The sequence below is a fragment of the Sciurus vulgaris genome, assembly GCF_902686455.1.
Source record: "Sciurus vulgaris genome assembly, chromosome: 1".
In the NCBI taxonomy this organism is placed as follows: domain Eukaryota; kingdom Metazoa; phylum Chordata; class Mammalia; order Rodentia; family Sciuridae; genus Sciurus; species Sciurus vulgaris.
In genome coordinates this window covers 149,178,327-149,198,144 of record NC_136461.1, presented here as the reverse complement: position 1 = coordinate 149,198,144, position 19,818 = coordinate 149,178,327, and the positions used below count along the sequence as shown (strand labels likewise).

The following is a 19,818-nucleotide window of genomic DNA, read 5'->3' as shown; positions in this document are numbered from 1 at the left end:
GTGAGGATGTGGGGAAAAAGGTACACTGCTGGTGGGAATGAAAATTGGTGCAACTCCTCTGGAAAGCACTATGGAGATTCCTCAGAAAACTTGGAATGGAACCACCATTTGGTAATAGCTATTTCACTCCTCGGTTTAAAGGACCCAAAGGACTTAAAATCAGCATACTATAGTGACGCAGCCACATCAATGTTCATAGCAGCTCAACTCACAATAGCTAAACTATGGAACCAACCTAGATGCCCTTCAACAGATGAATGGATAAAGAAATTGTGGTGTATATACACAATGGAATATTACTTAGCCTTAAAGAATGAAATTATGGCATTTGCCAGTGAATGGATGGAACTGGAGTATATCATGCTCAGTGAAATAAGTCAATCCCAAAGAACCAAAGGCCAAATGTTTTCTCGGATATGCAGATGCTAATCCACAATAAGGGGGAGGACTAGGGAAGAATAGAGGTCCTTCAAATTAGACAGAGGAGAGTGAAGAGAGGGAAGGGTGTGTGGGGGTAGAAAAGATAATATATTAAACTGGACATTACTACCCTATGTGTGTATAGGATTACAATACCAGTGTAATTCTATATCATATGTAACCAGAAGAATGCAAAGTTATACTGCATTCATTTAAGATGTGTCAAAATGCATTCTACTGTCATGTATAACTAATTAGAACAAATAAAAATGAATAAAAATCCCATAAACACTACTTGAAATATCAGAATAATATTTGAACAAACTTGATGACTATGTGGCATGCTGATAGCAAGCAATTTTTCTTATATAAAAATTGTCTAATTTCTATAAAAAACTCAATGTACAAATGTCCAGAAAAAATTTTTGGATTGCAACTGAAGTTCCCTCAAAATGATAACATTATGATTCTTCTACCTTCTTTAGTAAAAATAAGGATTCCTGATCTTCCTTTTTCACATTATGCCATTATGAATTTACTTTTTCAGACTCTCTTCGAAACTCCACAAAGAGTCACCATTTTGATCGGGTTTCAAGTCCTGGATTTACTCAACCTGTGACTTTACCTAAGTAATGCTGTAACCTTGCAGGACAGTTCTCAGGTGGCCTTGGACCACCCAGACTCCTTCTTTCTCACTTGTGGTTTTCTACAACAACCATGGAGTGTTCTGGGAAGATAACATTCCAAGATAGACTGTTCCAGAGCCCCCTGAAAACATGAAGTCCTTCCTGGTGAGTTACTTATCCCCCAGATAGGTAACCCAGGGCTCAAGGTCCCTCAGCAGCAGTGCAAGTGGGGACCATGCAGACAAGGCTGTATCCACCCTGGGCTGCTTTCCTGAGCCTTGCGGGAGCAACTCAGTAGGCTTTCACTGCCCCTTGCTGCCTAAGTGTAAGTCATATACTGCTGCAAGTGACTTGAGTACATTAATGTTCTCTCACTATACTCAAAGTAGCACCCAGTGCACAGTGCATCTGCTTCACAAACCCACGGTCCTCCAAAGGATAGACGGCTGAGTATAGAGAAACAATCAACCCATTCTCTAAGGGCATGGAAGGGCTGCCCTCCTAATCCCTTTCCTGAGGTCAGACGGAGCTCTCCTGCCACCTACCCAAAGGCTACTTTTTGCCAATGACAAGAGTTCCCAGAATCCATGGTTCATATGACAAAATGAGCAACCATAGCAAGTTAAGCATCTGTGAGCCTGCCTTCCAGCAGCACCTGATTCCTCCCTCTGCATACACTCTGGCATACAGAAGAGCCTACACTGCTGTTCTAGATGGAGAGTTTATACAATGTGAAAATACAAAACTCACATCTGCAGCTCTGAGTCTATTTTAAAAAACATAAAGTCATTTAAAACTGATAAGATATCCACCTTTCTTAAGCTGTCAAAAAGAAACCCAGAAATACTCAGGCCCAATCATTCGGTTTAGACAGTCAACTTCTATCTATGTGGTTTAATCTCCACAAAGAAGTAAAAATATATGAAACACGTAATCTAGCTATTTCTGCCCTTCAGTGCCATTCAGTGGCAGGAAGTGAGTATTTTCTCTGTGTCAGGAACTATACTAGGTATCAAGAACTGAAGATAAGAGAGGTGGTCTATTCCTTCAAGTGCCACAACCTGAGGAGATGAACAGCAGAGATGGAATCTCTGGGTTACAACAAGGAAGAGAGAGTTAGGGAAAAACAGGGGTGAGTCAGGCAGATAGCAGAGACAGGCAGACAGCAGAGAAGAGGGACATATGAGCTGAGGAATAAAGAACAAGGTAAGTGGTAATAAGTATCCCAGGTCAAGGAAGCAATGGTGGCCACAGAGGAGTGAATGTGCCAGATGTGTGCAGGTGTGACTGTGGTTATTATACAGGCACCCTTGTGCAAATTAGAAAAAACCTGCAAGGATATCACCATGTGACAGTACTGTTTGTGGAGTGCAGCAAACAACTGTCTAGACTAGAGCCCAGTCTTCAAAAGTGGTTGGCAGTCTGAGACAACTGGAACATTGTATTTGAGGAGCAGCAAGGCAGTGGCTGGATATAAAGGTGGCAGGGATCTTAAATGCAATGCTCAGGAGTCTGAACTAGACTGAACACAATGGGCAATCACTGAGGCTTTTAGTTCAGGAGTGACCCATCAGTGACATGTTTAAAGCAGAAGGCAGAGCAAGAGAGTAGAAGCAGGGAACCAAGGGTGAGGAAGGAGGGAAGGCAAAGGAGAAGCACTGGGGAATAAAGTTAACCAATGATGCAGTGTGCACATATGCATATATCACAGTGCATTCCAATTTAATATATAACTATAATGCCTAAGTAAATAAACACATGGAAGACCGATAGAATAGAGAAAGAGGATCAGGAGAGTGAGGGGCAGGGGAAGGGGTAGTACTGGAGAAAACGGTTACATGCATTTATGAATATGTCTAAATGAACCCCATTATTTTGTACAATTGCAATGCACTGAAACTTTTAATAAAGGTAATTGTGTTGGCTAAACGGAGAATGTCAGGGATGGAAGGACGAAGTTCACTTATTAACTTATTTCAATAGCTCACATGTGAGATGATCAAAGTCTAAACCACAGTAGTGTCTCCAGTGCTCCCAGCTACACAGAAAATGAATGGGACAAGGAGAGACTAAAGAGCCTGCAGCAGGGGCTGAGGACAGATTTGGTGAGACATGGAGGAGACAGTGGTGGTAATCAGAGTTCAATATTCCAGAGGTAGAGTAGCTTCAGCCATGCACTAACAGAGTTCTATATGTGGAGCATAAGAGTGGAATTTATGGCTGGAGGTTGTCCTGCAGGGTAGCAAAGGGGTAAGATGATTTTAAGTCATGAATCACATCCTCAGTGAAAATCAGGGAGTGACAGGAATATCAGACAATGATGAGAAAAAGAATGAAAGACACCTCTGGTCAGGAAGAAGCACAGAGGGAAAGCCAGACTTGGGGTAGATGGAATACAAATGCTGGTATGCCACTTAGTGTGGGTTACCTGACCTGAATTTGATATTTCCAAGTGTCAGCTCTTTAATCTGTCTAATGGAATTAGTAATGTCTTCTCACAGTATGACATCAAGTAGTAGTTGGCAAATATGGCCCAGGATCAAACCCATCCCATTTGTCAAGGTTTACTGGAACCCACTATGCCTATTTGTTTGCCTTTGACCTGTGGTTGCTTTCTCACAATATGAGCAGAATTGAAAAGCTGCATCAGAGACCTTATGGCCTACAAAGCCAAAAATACTGACTCTCTGGCTCTTTATAGGAAATGTTCACTCACTCTTACTGTCAAGAGTCAACATCGAAACTTCTAAGTTCTGTGCACGGCACATAGTACATGCTCAGTATCAGTTCCTTCTCTCCCCTCCTGCTCTTTCAGGAAGATTGTACTGATTATTGAGGGAACAAGAGAAGGTGGTCTTTACTTCCTGACCCTGGATTGCAGAGAACAAGATCCACTGTCCCCAGATTGTGAGGCAAACAGTACTGTTAGCCAGGAACTGGCCTAAGTTAGAAGACAGAGTAAGGGCTGCAAGAACACTCTTGAGCATCAGGAAGCTCTGTCTGTACCTCACAGCAGATGCTAAAAACAGAAGCTAATACGCCTTTGTGAAAAGCATCTGTTACTATATCAGGTACCAACTAACCACAGTCTCATCCTCCAGAGTTAAGTTTCTGCTCAAAACAGAAGTCTCTTGGGAGAATGCTGGAATAGAAAGTAAACCCAGTTTACTGGGCACAGGGAGTTCACAGATGAAGGGGAGGGCAAAGGATAGGTGAAGAATCTGCTTCTACCAAAGGAAGAGGAAGAGGGCTATTGAGATACAGATTTCAGAGTTCAGGAGAGTAAAATATACCTTGTCTCAGTCTCTGATGCTTTAGGATAAAGAAAAACATGTCTGCTTTACCGGTTCAAGACAAAATGAAATCTGAATTTGAGAGGATTTTCTCACTTTTCTAATTCAGAATCTCCACTTATACCCCATTTCATTGAGGTTTAACTAGACATCAGCTCACCAAAAGATTTAGGAACAGGCTAAACATAAATACAAAATCCAACTGGAGCCAAAGAAATTAAATGGAGAATCTATGGGTGTTCAATAAAGTACAATCAAATAGTCCCCAGTAAAGAGGGTTCTTAAGAGGTTCCGCTCGGTGGGGCTGCACATGGAGTGGTCAGGGTATCGGGGTTTTTCGCATTTCTCTAGAAAGGCTGGCACAGGGAAGGAGTTGAGAAGCAAGAAGGAAAAGAAGAGCTGAGGATGAGTTGAACTTCTGAAGGCACAAAGAAAATAAAAGTTTGAAGAAAACAATAAAGACATCTCCTTATTTGGGCTGAGTGGCAATGAAAAAGACAGTTAGCTATTTTCCAAGTACTCACTGGTGGCAATATAGTGCCTTGGACAACCTCTCACACCTCTCTTGGGTGTGAAAAGCACACCCAAGAGGCCACTCCATTCCAGAGGTCAGAATGGCCAGTAAAAGGAAGAGATCTACGGTCCAGTCTTCAGGCTTATTCCTTTTTAGATATACATCAAAATGCAGCAGAAGAGAAAAGCTCATCAAGGCCTCAGCATCTTTCAAACAACCCCACAAAGACAAGTAAACCCATACTCCAACACAGTTCTTTCAACTGTAATAGAATATTCCTTTTCTAAGCATATAAATCTACCTGGTATAGTGTTAAAATATGAACCAGTTAAGTTACCTCATGCTCACCTGTACATAAAACTTTAGAAAAGAAAAAAAGCATGTATGATTAACACTTTTTAAACATCCTATTAGATTTAAAATATTTATAATGGCTCATGAGCCAGAGATGGAAAAATAAAGTAAGGGCTTAAACCAGATTTTTGCTTTGAATTTTAATATTACTCATAATGCAATTACTTTACTTATATAATACAATAATTTTCACACCTGCAGAATTCATTTAAGAAATATAATAAAATGTGCAAGCTTTTTTATGTAGCAAAAATGAAATGGCAAATTCATGTCATCCTAGATCTAGTCTACTATTCCATATTTTCTTCAATTACATATGTAGTTCATTCCATCTGTAGTATAGCAAATTATCACTTTTTAAAAAAACAAGATTGCCTACCAATGTTTTTCTATCTCTAAAAGAAAAACGTTAGTGTTAGGGAACAGGATGCTCACCTCGAGGATATTATGCAGAGCTTCTGCTGGCTTCCCAGAGTGAAAATTTCCATTGTGTGAATAAAACACACCTAATTCATCATAGCAGAAATCTACTGCTATATGTCATATATAGTAACTCATTTTTCAGTTCAACCAAATTCTGGTTGAAACTATATGCTCTGACATCGATGTAGGAAAGTTAGACAATCCTATCCAAAATTTGTTGCCAGAGACAGAAAATGTTTAGTTAACTCTAAAATGTAAACTAAAAATTGAATATTAAAAAAAATCAGCGTTAGAAGAATCTACTTGGTTGAGGACTTCGTTTGGATGTCAGCAGATAAGACATCTGCAGTTCAAATCTAAAATAGTATTCTAGGATTTATATTGATTAAAAAGGCCAGGAGTTCTTTCTCTCACGTCTAAATATCCCGACGTTGCCTATAATGAAGGAGGCTGCATCCAAGCAACCCACCTAGAGCTGTGCTGGGATTACTTGGCTGCCCTTGGCACTGTGGCGTAGGCTTGAGGCATCTATTTAAAGTGGCATTTAACACTTGTGGTTGCGTCAGGAGTGACTCAATGAGAGATGGTTAAATCATGATATCCTGGGTGGCAATGACCTCTAGCATACTGAAACAAAATCCTAAGATGCTAAGGAAAATACTTCTTCCTTCTCTTCTTGGACCTTTAGAGCACTTTCCAAGGATTTTCATGCCTGCTCAGATTATCATAAAAGTTTATTTTCTGAATGGGCTGACTCTTAATTGGAGGACAAAGTTGCACTTACACTAAACTACTACATATCTGGACGTTTTCTGCTGGTGTGTTGTTTATGACATAACATGTTCTAACAGAGCGGTGGCGTTGTGTATGAGTGATGTGTATCTCCTCTCTCTCACACACACACACACACACACATACACACAACACACAAAGACTGATTTCAGGTGACACTCAATAAGAGCTGCTGCCACCTGGTTTTCCTACCATAAACACAGAAACAGCTGATGTGTGATGACTGCAAACATCAGCTGAATCTCTCTCTATGTAAGGTATCTATCCTTAGTAATATCCAGACAAGTTCCTTTACCTAAGGCTTGATAAAGACATTAAAGGGGTGACTTAAGAGGAAAACACTCCATTCATTTTATGCATTAGCTAACTCAAACTTAGATCCAGACACAGTCAAAAATAAAAAAAAAAAATGTAGGTGCTAAGTCTGGTGTAGTTCTGATGTAAGCTTTTAGTGCCTCCTGGAAAAGCTTCACAGAGATGAAAGCAAACATTTTCCTCTTCACTTTTCCATTACCAAGCTCTGTGCCAGTTACTGTACTTCTCCTCTCTTTGGTTATGCCTGGATTAAGATTGGTATAGAAATATGGAGGAGACTCAGTCTCTTCAAGTCTATTAAATTCACTATGAACTTTGAAGTCATCATCAATTATAGTCCAAGAGATAACGGCAAAGAAAAGACAGGGCAGGGGTAAACGTTGCTGATAGGAAGTGCACCTTGCCTCCAATGCCCATGAGCTATATGGAACATGCTTGCTATCCTGCCTGAGAACACCTTTATCCATCTTTGTTCCACAGGAAAGGTTTTAATCTGGGATATTGGTGAGCAAGAATAATTTCCAGGTCGAATGTACCTTTAAAAGCTCCTATCACCTTTTAGAATACCTAGATAGTACATTTTTAATGAGGGATATCATAAAAGCTTTATAAATCTCTTCAATTCTGTATAAACTCCCTTATTAAATTCAGTAATAGTTAAGAAGAGTTAATATATGCAACAATGAGGAGACAAAAAATTGGGTTAAGTTGACAGTGCTGGGTGGCCAGCTAAACTCACTCACTATCAAAGTCATTAGCTAAACAGACCAAGTTTACATTATACATAATTCAGATTTATGCCTCAGTACATTACAGGTTATTGAATGTCATCAAACTCTAGGGTTATTCTCTAACATGATAAAATCATCAATGCTAAATAAATATCTAAAAAATCTATTTTAATCTATGGTTACTTTACGAATTATACTTTAACAGCCACTTTTTATATGTAGCATATTTTGATCAAAATGGGATTTTTGTTTGAGTAACTCAGAATCAACTTTGTTAATTATTTTGAAAACATATTCCTTTATCAAAATGGGCAATTCAAATGCATATACAGACAGTCTCTATGTTAAAAGTGACTTCTATTTTGGATCAGTTAATAATGTCATTAGGGTCAAGATTTCCTAATTATGAACATAAACACTTTAATGAATTTCCTACTTTGTTTTAAAATTATAAGACTGTCATTGTAATTTTTAATTAAAATTATTTAATGTATTTTATAGAAAATGGTGTACCCTCTAGTGTTATCATGACAATTTTTAAAATATTTCTTTTAGTTTATTTTTTGTTTTGGATTTTTTTTTCTAGTTTATTTGAATAATTTGTGTATGTGTTTTTAGCAGGTTGCCTCTTCTGTGGAACCAGCTGGAATTGAAAATAAATGTTTAAGAATTTTTTAAATAAAAAAAATTATTAATTATTTTTAAGAATTAAAATAAATAGGGGTCCAAAGATTTTTATTCTTAATAATTCAATTTATGCAATATTTAACACTCAAAATTAAAACATTCAATATTTATATGAAATATGTAATATTTGATAAAAATGAATTCAATAGTCTATAACAAATAATCATAACAGGTTCTCTGAGAAGATTATTTTATTTCATGCTATATGCCAAATGATTCTGTAAAATATAAAAGCAACTAAACAGAGTAGAAATATCAGTGATGTTCACAATAGTATCTTCCCATGTTCAGTTCCAGTGTAATTAACTACTATACTATGCAATATAACAATGCTAATCAAGTGTGACTACTGATATGTCAATTCCATCATGTATATTAATATATCGATCCTTTAAAAGGACAAACTGAATTCTCTCTAACATTCTGGGGGAAAATGCTAAATAGTAGCAACATAAATAAACATGGATGCTGGGACAATGGCTAAATCTCTTAGAAAAACTGAAGCGATTTCAATCCACTACTGGATGAACTTCCACTAGAAAACATGAAGGCTTAAAAGTAAACAATATGGAGAAGTTACCTGAGGTCAAGGCGCAGGCACCATGGGAATTTTCTTATGAGTTTTTAGCATTTACAAAGTATTGGTTTTTATTCTTCCCTTTTGAATGGGAGATAAAGCTCAGATAAGAACACTTAATGGAAAACATTATTCAAACCCTTCTGGAGTCTTCCAGTGTGAAGAGTGCTAAATATTATGACCATTCCTTCATAATAGTGATGCTTACCTAAAATAGCAGATCATTCACTTTAGAAAGTCTCTCACTTGAAATAAAGAAAACAAATCTGTTATTAACCAAAGCAATGTACTTGGATTTTCAAAGCCGGAATATTTAAATTCTGCCAATGTAGTCTGGTTTCTGATAACATTAAGTAATGTAGAAAGAACTCCTCAAATTTTTTTTCTTTGCTTTGAAAATGATAATTACTTACTGAGGCTTAAAAATCAGGTTTGAAAGAAATCTGAATGCCTTCTCTTAATATTACTGGAAACCAATGATTTTTCTAAAGAGATGGAAAAACTACTGAAAATTAATACTGGCTCTCTTCAGATGCATCCAAAAGAAACAAAGAAGAAATGAAAAGAGCATAATTTTTGGATGTTTCTTTCTTTTTTGTTTTTTTAAAGAATATTCAGGGATGGGGGATAGTGGTTCTGTGGCAGAGTGCCTGTCTAGAATGTACAAGGCCCTCAGTTCAATTCCCAGCATTGGAAAAAAAAAACATAAAAAGAAAAAGGATATATGTATATTCACATACACAATGATAGTGCAGTTTATTGTGCACACTGAGACACTCAATGAGTGAAAAGAGATGCTATCAATAATTAGACTGAGACAAAAGCCAGCACTAAGCCTTATGTCCTGGTAAGGCACACTGGTTAAGGGACTTGGGGTGTGAGTTTTCTATGGCCTTCCTCCTGCCTTCTTGTCCTTCTCATTCTGATCAGAAGTGGCCAAGTGAGCAGAGTGGTGCCTTTCCCAGGCAGCCTTTCCAGGAAATCAGAGAAGCATGATCTACAAACAGGACCACTAAAAAGAATGGAATGCTTCAGACACTTGAATCAAAACTCTCCATTGTTTTCTCTCATCTATTTTATTGTTGTGTAATGCCTAATTTTTTCCATGTTCTTGACCTCTCAATCTGCATGGATGATATATTTTTAAACAGGCAAAAACAAATCTCCAAGCTCAACCTCCAAAGACTGTTCCAGTTCTTTGAAGACAACAATTTTATTTAAAATACAATAAAAATAAAAAAAAAAAAAAACCACTTAGGAATAACATCGAGTTCTTTTAAACTCCATCTCCTGTTAGCGCTTCTGAACTCCTGCACCGTGTTACTGGAAACACACAAACAGCTTAATCTGTACAGCTCGAATGTAGAAAGAAAAGGAGAAGAAAGGAAACCCTCAAATAATCAATACCAAAACTGAATGACTGGCATGCTAATTAGCCCACTGCCAATCCTAGATAAGAACTAGAGATCTCCCAATATGCAGAAATGCCTTGATGTAGACAGATTTCTGGGTGTGCTCACACCACACCAATGCATATTTTTGACCATTTGTGGTTTTAATGGCCATTGTTATTTTTTTTTTTTTAAATAAAGGAAGGCATCAGAAAGCTAAAGAGAGAGTCGTATAACTAGAACTGCTCACTTGATCGTCTGTATACCCACAAGCACAGCAATGTAAAAGTTCTGTTCTTGAACTAAAAGAAAATCATTTATGGTTCTGTTCCAATATCTTTCTTACTTACTTTTTTTTTCACTCAAAAGCATTAGAATAATTGATCCAAACACTATAAAAAGAATGAGAATGTTATGCATTCTTTCCCCTTGATGAGCTCACAGGAGTTTTTATTTCATTTTTACTTATTTTCTCCTTACTATTGTCATGACTTGAAAAGACCATACTCTAATTAAGCTGGAAGGAATGTTATTCTCACAGAGTTATTATCAGTAGGGCAACCCATCAGTAGGAATTTGCAACTTGGACCCCTGACTCTCCAGGCAGGGACTTCATCCATCTGTCACCAACAGGTCCCACCTTTACCCAAGGATAACTAAGGTGTCCCTGACCCTTCCCAAGTATGCACTAGGTGTCATGCTTCACAATGCCAGGTCATGTGACTGAGTAGAGGGGATAAGCCAGAGGCAGGACACATGGTCACCTACTTCTCCCTATTCCAATGCAATTCCAACAGAAGCAATAATACCCACCAAAGAGAGACAATTGGTTCTAGAGGGGAGAGATGAAAAGTTTAGATATTTCAACCATCTGCATTTCTCTAGCCCCACTCTACCTGACATGATCTTATTCCCTCTTATTCTTTAATACTTCATTTCTCCTTTCTCCTTGGGGAGAATTTAAATTTAACTTAAGTTGACTCGGTAGGGGGCTATTAATGAAAACAGCTTGAGAGACATTTTTCTAGTCAATCATTCACCTTTTTCTTTAAGTTATTTCCTGAGGTAACAGATGAGAAGGGTGGAGAAGAAGAAGGAAGATAAAAAGGAGAAGAAGAAAGGGCAGATGTACTATAGAGAAGAGGAGAAAGAGGAGCCATTCAGGACAGAAGCATTTCCTGAAGAGACAAGCAAGCAAAAGAAAATTAAAAAAAGAGGAAGAAGGAGGCAGAGAAGGAAGAGAGAGGTGGAAAAGGAGTTGAAAGACAAGGAGGAAGAAAAGGAGGAGAAAAATATAAGAGGAAATGGTGGCTGAGGATAAATGAGGAAATGGAGGAGCTGAAAGGTAACAATACACAGTTCCCCTGACCTGGCCCTGTATCCTGCCCAGGGAAGCTGCCGGTGGCTTTTACTGTCTGGTTCCAATGAACGGAAATATATATATTTCTGCAGAGTTTGCCTTTTATTGTTCTAATCAGATAAGGCTGCAAAGTCTAGTGTTCCCACCTGCGCCCCAAGGTCAGCTGCTTGCTGCCCAGCACTGTCCTGCACACCCGTCCACTTAGAGGCTCAGCACGCCCCTGTGGGTTTGCCAGAGACCTGGCTTATTTTTTAGCTCTTGACCATCTTCAGATACCCAGAGTGAGGGTTCTGTGTGGCATGGTGAGTCTAGACTCTTTCAGATCTCAGGTGGGCAGTGCTACTTGCTGACTGTCCTTTCATCCCAAGCCTGAGAATACTGCATGCCACAGGACCCACTTCCCTTCAAGGCTTTTAAAGGCCTCTCAGCCTGAAGTCACGGCATATAATATTTACAGGGGAATAGCTACTGCAGTTCCTTTGGGAAGATGCCAAGGAAAGAGAGGAAAATGTTTCCAATCCAGAGACTGACTAAATTGCCCTAGTCTGGAAGAGGTACAGGATCAAGTCTAATTCCAAGTCACTGCCCAGGAAACTGGCAGTCAGTTAAGCCCATTCTCTGACCTTGCACATTCTTGTAGAAGGATACCAGAGCCAGCAATCCCACATTATGTTGTTCCAGCTACTCTCCAAGTCCATGTGGCTGGACCATACACTTACAACCTCAAATTTAAACTCTGTACATTATCTCTACATGAGGTTAAACACAGTCCCCATGACACACTGCCAGGACTAAAAGAAGACAAAATCCATCTTGTACATATAAACTTTTGTCCCATCATCAGGTTATATGACCCCCTTGGAACTAAGAAATAACCATTTCTACTAGTCACATCATATACTGTGAAAAGTACAATTATATTTCAAGGTCTTCTGTGTATGTACACAAATGTTAATTTATTAAATACAGACATTTCAAATATTCTACATTCTTAAGTCTTGTTCTGGCTTTTTTGAGTCATTAATATAATGGAAAATTTAATTAATAGAAGTAGCTCCTTATGTTACACCAGGGAGCTATTTTCTAAGAGCCAAATTGTAATTGTCAGGGTTGTATCTAAAGATAGAGCATGACACGTCAATAGGACTTGCAATCATTTTGTATATCATAGCATATGCACATAGCAAAAGCTGAACAATTATAACTTAATTGGTTATTAAATATCTATAGCAGAGATTTTTAGACTATTGTAAAACATCTGCTAGAAAAGGCCAAGTTTTTCTCTCTCTACTAAGGATTGTCAAATAATCTTATAACTTTTATTTCATTATAGAAATATTATAGGTAAATTTTAAAAATATTGAAAAGTCAAGACAAAAACAAATATTTTCAACAATATGAAATCCCTGTTCAAGATAAGAGATTGTTTTTGTTTTTGTTTTTGTTTTAATTCTGGGGACAAAGAGTGCTATCCAAGGTCTAATTTAATGAGATTAGCACATGTGGAGCAAATGTTCAACTGAATGATCAAACTAAATAAGCAACAATTGAAAAGGCAACGTACACAGATACTCTCCCCCAAAGATATCTTACCTCCTAAACTGGTAAGGCAGAACACAGAGATTTCGAGCATCCCTACAATGGAGCTTCATGCATGTAAGAAGAGCCCGAGGCACCCATAATATAAGGCACGTCATGAGGGCTGAAATATCATCTTACTGCAGCCATAATAAAACTACTTGTTCTTAAATTATGAAAATACTGTTCTCACATACCCACATTAGCATTCCCCTCACCAAGAAAAATAGCAATTTATATGACTCAAGAAGCATGCAGGAAAAGGTACCAGTTTATACAACACATCATATAGAGCTAATTTTAAAAGGCTTTAAACCTTGGACAGATGAGCAATATTTTCACTATACTATATAATTCCAATGTAAATAAATTCTATGGTTTTTCCTCAGTCAATCAGAGAGGAAAATGTAGACATTGAAATAAACAAATATAAATCATTTATGAAAATGAAAATTTAGTAAAGAATCTATGTTAATGTAGCAAAGGTTCACTTGGTTTCCTTTAAGATGTGGAAACAAATTTACCATTTGTAACTACATAAAATTTTCAAAAGCAGTGTTGTTAGTTACTGAGTTCAGTGTGCAGGCAGATATCTTCTCTGTGCATACATACCTATTTGAAGCAAATTTAAATAGTCTGACGCATAGGGTACCTAATGGCATATTCTAAAGGTCATTATCAACATTGCCTTCTTAGAGATCAAGGGATGGCTTCTTCTTTCATAATTTGGGTATTAAATGTACACCTGTATCTGGGAAATCAGGTTATTGACCCTATTCCAAACTTACTAAAAATTCTTCAGAAAAAATACATATGCATTTGAAACATTTTTCTATAACAGTGTCTAACTTTAGATGTAAATTAATCATGTTATGAACAAATAAATCACATTAACATTTCAATTTTTCTTTGCTTTAGTTTGCTCATTTTTATATAGTTAGCTAAATCCTTCTAGAACTTCTGATGGAACAATGATTTATTCCTTAGTTGCCAAAAGTCTTGAAAAAGTTAAATTAACACCCACAATACTCACTTAAATCAAGAGTCTATCTCATTCACTTTCAAAATACACTCCATATTTTTAGTAGTAACTCAAATATGTAACTGAACACTTGGCATAGAAAAAGCAATAGCTTTTCCCAACTTAAAACCCACAAATGTGGTACATCTATTTCTTTCTTACAGGTAAAACAAAAGTAAACAAAGGATTCATAACTACAAAAAAAAAAAAAAAAAAACCTAGTTGAAATCTTCCCTTTGCTACAACATACATTTCTTCATTATGTACATGAGAGAGAGCTTTTATTTAATTTGGGTGCACGTCCTGACCAGAAAGTAAAATGCCTTTAGAACTCAATCAGATAGAAAAACAGACATATCAAACAACCCAAGAAGCAGTTTTATGATCATTTGCATTTGCTGATTATTTATATTATTTATGTTGTAGATTATCTTTCAGAATCTTAATTTCAGATCTGAAAGCTCAGATGGTCTATTATAGTTCTGTAAACATTACTGTTTATGAGAGTGAGAATATCTGAAAAAACTGTAAGTAATCAAGAGAACTCATACAATGACACACTCTTCCCTTTTCCATTCCATACTCCATTTCATCTATTGTGCCCATTGATACTAGGATCCTGCAGCTGAAGATGACTCTTCTGACTTTTTACTTATCATTCATACTGCAATACAGAACTAAATATACGGGATGAAAATCAGTTTGTACTACCCCTCGAAGCTCTAGATAAAATTAGATTAACTGAATCATGCAGTTCATTAAAGCCTGAAATCTGTAACAAAAATTTTACTCTGAGATTTGGATTTACGTAGGCACAGTGGAAAAAAAGAAATTTACCTTCATTTGAAGCAAACATTTTAAGAACTTTAAGATACAGCAGTAACTCAATCATAAAAATACTATGCATCAATAGTCGGAAACACCATTGTTAGAGCAGACCTCACAAGGAACAGTAGATGGATGCATTCTGAACATTGATTCATTGTTTATAGAGCTTCATAAGACAGTCCCTCCTGGGGCGGGGGTCCTCAGCCCTCTGGGCCATAGAAGGACATGCTTTTCCTCTCTTTCCCTGAACCCCCACAGAACCAGGCCAGGAGACACCTGCTCTACTTCCAACAACAGCACCTTCCTTTTTTCAAAGTGAAACCCAGGTCCACGTCTTCTGCAAGATTCTGTGATTGATGGGTCTGGGCCCAGGTTCCTCCCCAGCTCCAAGTCACCAACACCATAGGACACCAGGAAAACCAGAGTGCTTTTCCATACTCTGTTGCCTAGGCCTGTTCCTATGGACAATGATATTTAGGAAGAGTAGCAACATTTCATGGCATCACACAGGAAGAATGACTATCTCTGACTAAAATGATATTTTAGAAAGGATTTTTCACTGTCTGAATAGGCACATTTTCTTCTCTTACCAAAGTGGTGAAGAAAATTACGCTCTCTGGGATGTAGGTACCACTTTTCCTGACCACTGCACTGGCCCTCAACATCATGATTTTCATACCTTTGCAGCCACGGATGAGTTAGGCTTCTCCAGCAAGTCCCACAGTTTCTTCCTTTTCTCAGGACAGCATGTATTATCAAATTCTTCTCCCTCTCGCTCGCGCATGGTCTCTGCTTCTCGCCTCAGTTCTTCGTTCATCTGTTCTTTCTTTTGATGATACCTGGCTTGGCAGCAGGACTCCAAGTAGATCTCATCAATCCCCCAGTAATCGAGCTCTTGGCCAAAGGAGAGCGCGCACATTTCTTCCATCATGTGCAGCTTCCCTGTCCGGTAGAAATTTAAAATGGAAGTGAAAGCTCCAGGGTGTCGATCAAAGAAATACTCGTTCTCATTCAGGTTATAGTCGTCGCACACCTCCAGGAGGCTCTCGTGCGTGTTGCAGTCGCGGAGCTTCCCCAAACGCGTCCTGGGCAGCCGGTCCAACGTTCTCCACAGGACTTCGTGGTTGAGGCCCCCCACGTTGATCTTCACTCTCCTCGAGCACGTTTTGCTCCGGATAATGTCCACAGGTTCTGGAGGAAGAGAAAGTGTCGACCTCGAAGTCTTCCTGTTTAAGCCAGGGGGTGCCTTTTCTGCCATGTTGAACTGGACAAAGCCACAGAGCCAGGGTCCTTTAAAAATAGGAGGTCAGCGGAAGCAACATCCCTCTGGGGCAGGCATTTCCACCAACAGCTGGAAGAGAGCGATAACCATTTGGTTACTTGCATTTTTCCTCAGGCACTTTCTATTCTGAGGCATCGTTCTGTTGCTACAACCAGGAGGTATATTACTGATGACGGACTGCGTATTTTTGGAGATAGAAATCTTTGCTTTAGGATATCATAAAGAGGAAAATAACACGATGTGCTGCACAGAAGAGGCTGTGTGTATTTGGTTGTATAGACCTACATGTTGACAACTGCCAAAAGTGTTACCAGAGGAGCCTCCTTCTCAAGCTGCAAACTAACATATACATGTGCTGATGGGAGGAGCTTCCTAGATAAGCCACCGACATAGTGAAACCAATCATGCCTCCAACCTGCCTAGTCAGTTCCAGTTTGTTTTGCATCTTTTATGACCCGTCCTATACCCAGTCACTCAAGCTCAAACTCGGACAAATCCTGATCCATCCAACCGCATCCAAATAAGCATCAGGTCTTATCCATCTGGTCTCCTAAACAATTAACGATTTTTTTTTTTTTTAAGTACTAGGGATTGAACCCAAGGGTGCTTTACCACTGAGCTACATCTTAAATATTTTTAGATTTCTTTTGAGATAGGGTCTCACTAAGTTGCTTGGGGTCTTGCTGTGTTGCTGAGGCTGACCTAGAAGTTGTGATCCTCCTGCCTCAGCCTCCTGAGTCACTGGGATTATAGGCATGGGCCACTGAGCCAGACTCCTAAACAATTCTTAAGTCCTCCACCATTTTCCAATCCCTGTTACCAAAACACTGGTTTAAACTCTCTGTAACTCTTGCTCACATCTCTACAACCACCTCTTAACTTGGATCCCAAACTCTTATTTTGTCCACCTAAAAACCATTTTTCACATAGCTACTAGAAAGAGCTACTAAGAAAAAAAAAAAGAAAGAAAGAAAGAAAAAGCTACTAAGATACACATTTGACATTGCCACTCATATGCTTTTGAAACCCTGCAAAGCTCACCATCACTTGAAGTATAAAGTCCCACCAGCACTTTAAAGTCTAGTTCACCTGACTAGGTCTGGCCTACCTCTCATCTCCCCCTCTTCACTATTCAGTAGTCCCCCTTGTCCACAAGGAATTCACTGGCCATCAGTGCGAGATCCACTGATACCTGAAAACAGGAATATTGAACCTTATATATACCATGTTCTTTCCAATACATATATAACTATGATAAATTTTAATTTGTAATTGACTCAATAAGAAATTGTCAAGAATAATACAATATAAAAATTATAATAACATGCTGTAATAAAAACTACTTAAAATTTATGAATTCTTTATTTCTGGAACTTTCCATTTGATATTTTTGGACCTCATTTGACCGTGAGTAACTAATACTACAGCAAATAAAACTGTGAATAAGGAGGACTTGTGTATTCCAACAAGTCCATACTACACACACCATTGTTTCAAGCACCTGTCCTGTCCACGCTGTATCCTGGAAGGACCTTTCCCTTTCCCATTGACTAACTGTTGCTTGCTCTTCAGACATCAAGACTTTCCTCAAAAAGTCTTCAAAGATGTATTCCCCACCACTTGCTCCCTGGAATCAGGAAACTCTCTGTGAATGTTTCTTCTATTCCACAGTAACATCTTTCCCAAAGTACACTGGGAGCTCTTGAGAACAAAGACCATTTTCTCTATCAATGAACACAGTGCTTATATATTGTAGGGTTTCATATGTTAAGTAATGAAGCAATTCATAATTTTCTGTAAGACAACTGACCAAAGTAATGTACATGGAAAATTCAGAAATGGAGTTATTAGTATCACGTGCCTAAAATGCATCTATGTTTACATGTATTGTGTACATATAGGTCAGAATGTGTACCTGTGTGTATTCTATCTCCTTTTGCTTCACAACTTCTTTCTCCCATGTACTAATTTTTTAAAACATTACTGCCTCGTATTCCTTCTTATTCTGATCAGCAGCAACAAGAATTTTCACAGTTATTTTCCCCTGAAATGATTTTGCAGAAAATTATGGAGCTTCAAGAAATTCATCCAAAACACTATCTTTGTTGCAAAATACCATGTTTCACAAGGCAATGACTTATACCAATAGGAAGAACTTTTAGATCTGAGATCCTTACAATTAGCACTCTTTTATAATGCACACCAACTTCTGCATGTCTCTGCTGTTGGCATCACATAAGTTAAATTTATTTCTCCATCTGGAGGGCAAGTATCCTCTCAAATGAATATGTTAGGTTGATTAAAATATGTAGATGGACAGATGGACTATATGAGAAGTATTTTACCTATGGCCAGTAAAATATTTGAATTGAGAGTTTTTTCACCTACATAGTTACAGGAGTATTTTAAGCATATATATACACACTCTTTGCAGATGACAAAAATGCCTACTTTTTAAAAAATAAAGAGGCACTATAATGACTGGGTAACTTAAACTATCTGAGCTTCCATTTCCTAATCTACAAAATGATAATGGTATGTGCTTTGCAGGTAGTATTATGACAATTAAATGAGAGTTTCTGCAAAATGCTCACTACAGGGAGGTATATCTAAATAGAATAAGAATTATTCCTATTTCTCCCTGAAGCTTGGTTTCTAAACACTGAAATAAAATGAAGAGTAAAAACTATATTCACATCAATTAAATACATTTTAGTTTTTAAATTTTTTCCTTCTGCATATCTTCCTTCTTTCCCAGTAGATCATATACCTACAAGGCCTGAAATTATGGACTCAGTTTTTCCTTAAAAAGCACCGTATCCATATATAATGTGTACCTTCTAGATGCATCTTGGTGCCTTTGGATGCACTTTGGATATCATGTCCAAATTTTACATTCAAGTGACTGCAAATTAAATATATTTTAAAAAAATTGAGCAGCAATAGCAAGATCAGGCAAAAGCAGTTGAAAATACTAGAGATGGGATAATTCAAGTGGAGAATCTGAATGTCCAGTCTTCATTAAACATCTTTGTTGTAGGTGTATTGATGTCTCAATAATCCATATAGATTATGTGACTAGTACACACAAAGGATAAGCAGTAAGTCTAATCCATTTTGAATTTGTATATGAATGAACATAAACTTAATTTACTATTTTGGGAATGTCATGTTTTATACTAATATAAAGAAGACAAAGTTTTTGAACAGATAATAATATTAGATATAAGATTTTCCAAAAAGAGACCTAACTCCAGCGTGAGACATATATCTCATGTTCATGGTTAAGGGCACAGTGTGACTTGCTATCTTATAAAAGTCATCACTAAAAGCAAATGGTATGTAAGAGTCACTGGTAGGTCACCAATTGTCTTAAATTATTTCATGCCTATGACGTAGGGTGAATTTTCCTTTTTGTAGGGCATATATCTCAAGTAAAGAGAAGTCATAAGACTTAAATTTCAAAATATCTTCTTTACTGATCGAGAACTTTCTATTATGAAAAATTCAGTGTTGATTACAAATCCCACACTAAAAGACAGATTGAAATTTCAATGCCCTTTCTTCAGAGTGGGGACAGAGCAACTCAGGGCAAGAGAATGGCCTGTTGATTTGATTTCTGAAGG

General features: G+C 37.7%; 1 protein-coding gene across 4 annotated transcripts in view; it reads right to left on the bottom strand.

Moving 5' to 3' along the window:
• Positions 1-19,818, bottom strand: part of KCNB2 (potassium voltage-gated channel subfamily B member 2) — a 389,084-nt gene that overhangs the window by 344,922 nt on the left and 24,344 nt on the right. For all 4 annotated transcript variants that reach the window (XM_079133628.1, XM_079133629.1, XM_079133627.1 and 1 more), the window contains one exon: positions 15,590-16,261. In XM_079133628.1, coding sequence (XP_078989754.1) covers positions 15,590-16,168 — 579 coding nt within the window. In that variant the 5' untranslated portion in view covers positions 16,169-16,261. The remainder of the gene's footprint in view (positions 1-15,589; positions 16,262-19,818) is intronic.